This window comes from Uloborus diversus, chromosome 10 (genome assembly GCF_026930045.1).
Source record: "Uloborus diversus isolate 005 chromosome 10, Udiv.v.3.1, whole genome shotgun sequence".
Taxonomy (NCBI): Eukaryota; Metazoa; Arthropoda; class Arachnida; order Araneae; family Uloboridae; genus Uloborus; species Uloborus diversus.
In genome coordinates this window covers 2097684-2104691 of record NC_072740.1, presented here as the reverse complement: position 1 = coordinate 2104691, position 7008 = coordinate 2097684, and the positions used below count along the sequence as shown (strand labels likewise).

Sequence of the window (7008 nt, the reverse complement as noted above, 5' to 3'; positions counted from 1 at the left end):
TGTTTAAAATCTAAAACTTATTAAAGAACTAATGTGATGCCCAAAATCAAAATTTATCAAACTTTATCAGTTTACATATTGATTATCATATTTAATTTAGCAACGATAACAAATTAGGCATCATTAAAAGGTTTATAAACTTAAGAATGTTTTTAAAGAAAAAAATAATGTACATAATACAAATAAGTAAAAAAGTTTTAAATGTTTTTGAGCGAATAGAGCTTGCTTCTGAATACCTACACTTGTTTCAAAATTTAGCACTAATACGTCATTTTGATTTTATTCCCATATCTCTCTTAAAATTCTACTACTAAAAGCTATCATATAAAGAGTAGTGTGTAGTGTATTTATCATCTACAACATTTATAGTATGATTTGTCTTTTATGTATTACAATAATTGTTTATGTTTTCATTGGAAGGTATTATTTAATGAAATTTTAAGATAATTGTGCTTAGGCATTAAAAGTTTAAAAAACAATCAACCATGATTTCCTCAAATTTCAAAGATCCTGTTCCCTTACTCTACAGCATGTTGTAATTGTTCTTTGGTTGCCAAAATTAAGTCACTGAAGGAACTAATAAATTACTAAAATTTCAATGTAATATTAATTTCAAAAATGAATAAAACCTTTTTAAAAAAGCTTCGTAAAGTACAAAGACTTTTAAACAAACTACGTAATAACGAAAACTATGCAAAAATGTCTGTACGTTAAATATTTTAAATCCTTGGATGCCTGATTTCGAAACATTTTAAAATTTTGTTCCTTTAAATATTGTTTCTGGTTAAAAACGATTTTTGGCAATATTGGGCTTGAAATATCGACATTCAAGTATCGTAAAATGTTAATAAGTATTGCGAAACTACTGACTGTTAAGGTAGTAAAACTTGATTTACCATAGAATAAAAAGAAGCAGGCGTACAAAACTAAATAAAAGGCACCACATTTGCAAAAAAATAAATGAATGTTTTCTCATCAGATTAGTACAGCTGTTTTCTAGTTTAAATTAAATTTAATAATATTTTATTCGTTATTTGCAAAGAAGTTTCAATTTGTCGTCGTAGAATTGCGTATGCTTCGGGTATCACGCGGCGATTAAGGAATAATAAAATTAATGTTATCTCACTATTTACTATTCCACCCAATAACCAAAGTAATAAACAAAATACGGATAGTTGAATAATTGATTTTTATTTAGCATTTTTTTATTGTATGATATTGTATTCTCAACATTATTTGTCTGGTAATTAAAACTTAAAGCATGCACCAGTAGAACTTGCCATTAGGTTGAAATATGAAATTAATGGAATTAATATGACTGTAAAGTTATTTTCCTGAAAATACACATGTCTGTAGGTTTATTATTGAAAATATATTAGATAAAAATGCATTTCGAGCGTTGTAATGTTACTTCATGAAACTGAAATTGTATTTCATATCTAAAATTAACTTAATATTTTTTTTTACATCATTTAATCTTCAAGTAGCTAACGTAACAAAATCCAAACACTAGAAATGAAGTCAAAACCGTATTACTATCACATACATGTGTTCATACAGTCATGCATTCATATATTAAAGCAACTTTAGCAACAATAAACCGCAACATTATCTCTCAAAATTTAAATTTGGAAGCCTTTAAAATTTAAAAGTTTGGTCATTGTGTGTGTGGGTGTGTGTGTGTAAATGCCTTGTTTACGGAAATAAAAAAAAGAAAAAACTTTTAATGTATTTAAATACCGAGGCCAATTTAATATCAAAGTAGTAATTTTGTTAATTGTGCAAACAATCAGCTATTTTAATGATTAGTGGGAATCTAAAATTAAGCTCTCTTAATTAAAGTACGGCTTAGTTAGTAGTTTCAAATGTATGTTAAAAATAGTATTTAGTAAATTTGAGGATGGACTGGCAATTTATAATTTTGGTAGAATGCCTATTGTTGATGTATTTCCCCTCCATCATTTTTTTTCACCTCAGAAATAATGACATTAAAAAGATCTGTCACAGATGTGAGCTTCAAGGTGGTGAGGAATTTTCCATTAATATAGGCGTAATAGATACATTTTTTAGGGGAAGATGTTTTTTCTTCGTTGCTACAATCTGCACATAATAAGCATGCGAAAACATGTTCACTTCTTTTTTTACATTAATTTACATCTCTGAAATTCAAGTTCACGGTGATGAGAAGTCAGAATAACCATACTATCATTTTGTTTTTAGACAAAAATCCCACAACTTCAGCTATGGCTGAAAATAAACAAGGGGGCTCCTTTGTATCATGGAAAATAAAAATTGATGGTAATACTGCCATGTGTTACTGAGGAATGGCATTTTGTGTTGAAGTAACGGAGGTGAGAATTTCTTGTGTGACATGACTTCTTGTCCTACTAATGAAACGAACTAAAACACAACATTAAAAAAGTAAATATACCTTAACAGTTAGTATTCGAGACACTTGTGAAAGGAATAATCAATAAATAAGTATAATCTTTTAATTAAACAAGTTATTAAGCAACATAAGCAGTCACACCAGGTGTGTGACATGCCACGGAGGTGAGAACTCACACATGTTGTGAACCAAAAATATACTAAAATAAAAATTATTATTAAAAAATTGTTGGCAGGTTTAAATAGATATATTTTTGATGAAATTAAAAACCATTGTTAAATGAATTGTTCCTCTAAGTTTTCACTGTGAAAGGCGTGTAACAGAAAAGTTACTTTTTGAAGAATGACCCACATATGATAAATTAGAGTTTATTTCACTTTTGGAGAAAACTTCTTTAAACATTTTTTTTTTAATCACATGCGAAATTTTTCAGAGTTAGTATTTAAGTTGCTTACTTACACACGCGCCGCCTATAAAAAAAAAAATACCTTGAGAAAAGAGTCGTAATTCATCGTTGAATATATTTATTGATTTTAGGAAATAAAACATCATCTTTTTACTTAGGACAAGATAATAAAAATGTCTGGAAGACATTGAAAATATATTACATACACGCGTTTTGGGTTTACAAGGAACGTACTTTCAACGCAGAAGATGCGAACTCATTGACGAAAGAGAACATTTGTCTGATGTTGATTCATCTAAAAGCTCAGATCGTCTGCGTTGAAAAAGAGGTTCTTCATAGCCGCGAAATACGTCAGTGCAATAATTTGCATTATTTGTATTTTATTAACGTTGTTTCTGCCAACTTAAGGCAAATAAAGTAATCCCCATAAATGAGTAAAACCCCACGATGTATATATAAATCATTTATTTATGAAGTAATACGTTTATGTATGAATTAATAAGAAGTTGTTGCATCATGAAATTCCGAAAGAGTCTAACTGCAACACCTTCAATACTTATATTACAAACTGAACATTTAAGTATACCTACGATAAATGTCTCACAGGTAAATTTCTTGTATAAGTAAACGGAAAAGTATTTTATTTATTTTATTTTATCCACAAACGCTGTATGATTATTGATGATGAAAAAGAAACAAAAAAGTTCACTTTCGTTGATAAGTTAGAAATAAAATCCTCTTAGATCTAACAAATGAAAGTTATAGCAAAAGGCACATCAACATGTTTCTTAAATCTATTTTATGAAAGCTGAATATAACTAATTCAACAAATTAATAAAAAAAATACATTTCAAATTTAAATGCATTCAGAAAATCAAAAGAAGTACTTTTATTATAACTGCGTTTTTCATTCAATGCTCACGGAAACTTGACAAAAGCGTTAAATATAAAAAGTACTAAATGCTATTACTGCTTGGAGTATTAAATGTTGATTGATAAAATATTCATAAACATGGAATATGTTTACTAATGAGAGCATATTCTATACATATACAGAATATTTGAGAGGCTTAATGTGTCAAAACTGATTTAAAAAAAGAAAGATGACGAATTTGATATTGATTCTTATAAATACTTAAATGACAACAATAAGTCATTAATTAAGTTATTAAAACATAATCAAATGATAATGTTATAATAAAAAGAGAACTTATTCCTTTTTTTTTTCAAATTCTGAATACTTAATGACATGTTCTTGATGATACCATACACCATTAACAAGAACTTGGTGAGGTTGACCAGAGAGGAAATAAATTGGGAGCGTTTTAAAGTATCATTTTTATATAAAAACACACTTAATGTTTACTTATATTAGTTGCCCTATTTGTTCCGCTTTCAGGGTAAGTAAAAGAGTCTACATGTATGAGTATGTAAGAAAATGTGAATGGCCACTTACCCACGCAGAGACGAAAGTATTCGCACACATGCGGAGGGGGACAAACGTACGACTTGAAGACAACGACGGACACACACATGCTGCAAGCACTGCTTCGTGAGCAGAAATGAGTGTCTGAGCCACGAAGTGTAGCACGAAACATCAAACAACAGCATCCAAAATAAAAAGACGCTGAGCACAGACATTACGCTAAAGAAGTTTCAGTTTGCACGTCGAGAGCTGCTCTGCCACTGTCTAAAGCCCCCTGCCTCAGGAGAGGGAACCTCCGAGACGAGTCCCGCTTCAGTAACGGCATCGAGCAAGCGACTCCTCGGAACTCGGGAGATGAGAAAGCGGGACTGCAACGGCCTAGTAACGGCATTTGCTGCTCGGGGAAATCCATATCTCGTCTCGAGATGCGAGCAATTTCTCCTGGATCCGAGATATCACTGTCCGAGAGACCATCACTTTCCATCGATGCCAAATGCCGAGGTTCGACCTGCACACGAACGGTAATGGGACAGTTCGAGACATAAACTTCCATATCCATTGACGAATTGTCCCGGCGCGGGGTATCGCAGCCGTCGGGGTCTATGATTTCTATATCCTGTGGCGATGGGACAAACTCATCGAGGCACAGTTGCATCATCATTAGTTCGCGGTTCCTCATGCGACCATTCGGACCTATGCAGTTGTCTTTATTCATCAGAGGTAAACTCGGGGGTGGTTTAGCGCTTTTGCTCGGATCGTTAGGGACACTGATTTGCACCTTCGGAGATTCTTTTTTTCGACTTGAAGTGCTTTCATTCGCTTTTGTTTTCAGAGATGATTTAATTTCTTCCCTCGCGATTGGAGTCTTGACTGGTTTACTGTTAGAAAGGGTTACAGAAGGTCTTCTCATTTTATCAGGTATATCAAAAGTTTGCGGAACGCAAAGGTAAGGACCACTCGAAGAAGGGCCGTTTTGTTTGTCTTTACTTTTCTCTTCTATGAGTAAACTAGTCAATAAAGAACCGTCTGTGGTTGTGTGGTCATCTGTCATAGGGACGACTTTGGATCCAGAATCGTGCCCCTCGAAAGTCATAACGAAAGCTGCCACGATCACAAAACCACCGAGGCCCATAATGACTGGTCCGACGTACGTCAAATTATGAAGATGGTAATGTCTGTCTGTATCGGTCACTTCGATGGTCCTGTTTCCGGACTCTATGACTTCGGTGGATAAACTGTCTGCATAGAAACCGACTACAGACATAGTGGTTCCGATGATTAAAAGAATCATACCACCACTCAAAGCTTTGCAAGTTAGCCATAAACACTGGACGGTAACCTTGTTTCTGATACTTTGTATTGTCCCCACTTTTTTCTTTTCATCTTCTTTCTTCTGGAGCTGTTGGAGTTGGTTCGAGGTCAAAGGTTGATGAGATAAAGCTCTTTGTCGGCCTCCTTTAGGGGGCGGACCTCCCCTACCTGTGTTTTGCTGGCGCAGTTGCCTGCCTATAACAGCCGCGCTATTCATGCTTGTTTAATAAAAAATCGGGCGACTTAGAAAATCGTCAATGTTGTACCTGGACGATCCAACTTTCAGCCTCTAGAGATGAAGTATCCCATCTCGGTCCTCCGACTTCGAGCATTCGTTCCGGAATAACGATCCGAGTTTCCGGCAACTTGTTAGCGAGTTCTTTTCTCCTCCTTTGGCGGGACAGAGTTCAGCAGTGGCATTCGAGGGGTCTTTATAAACAAATGTCAGCGGAACGGGCGTTTCACGTGCTGCCACTTCTCACCGGCTGATCCGAGATCATCGAGCGGTTCCGCGAGTCTGTTCAACTACGCCGAAGGAGGAAGGGGTGCGCATGCGCACACACAGTCCTCCCTTCTCCGGACTCCAAAGACCTCCGTGATGCAATAAGCCCCAGTCTCCCGCCCTCAAACACTTCTCCGCCTCCCAGTGCCTGACCTCAAATGAGCGGACGGATTAACTCGAAGCTTTAATCTCTGTCAACTTTCTCGGGACGCACATTAAAAGGTGTAAGGAATTTTAATATACATCGAGAGAGAGAAAGATGAATGAGAGTTGCATCCCGTACGGAAACTTTACCTTTCTGATACCCAGTACGTCGTTAAAGGTCCCATTAATTCGGTCCTCCTCCCGCTCTACACAACAACTAAAAACACCTCACTCATTTAAAAAATCTTTAAAACTATTGATTTCTCACATTTTGAGTTTTTAGTTTTTTTAAACAGTTGTAAAAAAATTTAAAAGGAAAGCTGGATTGCTTGTTTTTTTTTTCTATACATATCGTATTCATTTCCCTTTGAAGGCGTAAAAAATAAATAAATCACGGATGATATTTAAAGAACTACAGTCGAACCTCCATATATCGAACTTACACATATCAAAATGTTCTATATATCGAAATCCCAGAAAATTTCTATGTTCATTACATAGAAAAATTGTTTCTATGTATGGAAAAAATTTCTATATATCGAATTTTTTTTTCGAGACATTCGTAGATTTTTTTTTTCCTCTTTAGACTGTTTGTCTCATGAAAAATAAAGGTTAGGGGAGAAAATTATGTTCACTAAAGAATGCTACGAAACTCAATCTGGGGTTGAGGGGTGTGTAGATAGGTCGTTGTTTCGTTCTAGAATTCTTAAATTCCCTCAAGTGTATTTCAAATATCTTAGTTGTAACCAGTAACATTGTAAAATCAGTTTTAAGTCATCCCTTTTGTCTGTTGATTATCGTTCCTAGTCGCTTTAGCTGCAGTAAAAATC

General features: G+C 34.4%; 1 protein-coding gene across 1 annotated transcript; it reads right to left on the bottom strand.

Moving 5' to 3' along the window:
* Positions 1–4435: 4435 nt before the first annotated feature.
* LOC129231564 (uncharacterized) lies at positions 4436–5749 on the bottom strand. Its single transcript, XM_054865920.1, has one exon. The coding sequence runs from the start codon at positions 5747–5749 to the stop codon at positions 4436–4438; it is 1314 nt and encodes a 437-aa protein (XP_054721895.1).
* Positions 5750–7008: the final 1259 nt, after the last annotated feature.

Coding starts and splice junctions, on each gene's coding strand:
- LOC129231564 (XM_054865920.1), bottom strand. CDS start 5,749: ATGAATAGCGCGGCTGTTATAGGCAGGCAACTGCGCCAGCAAAACACA.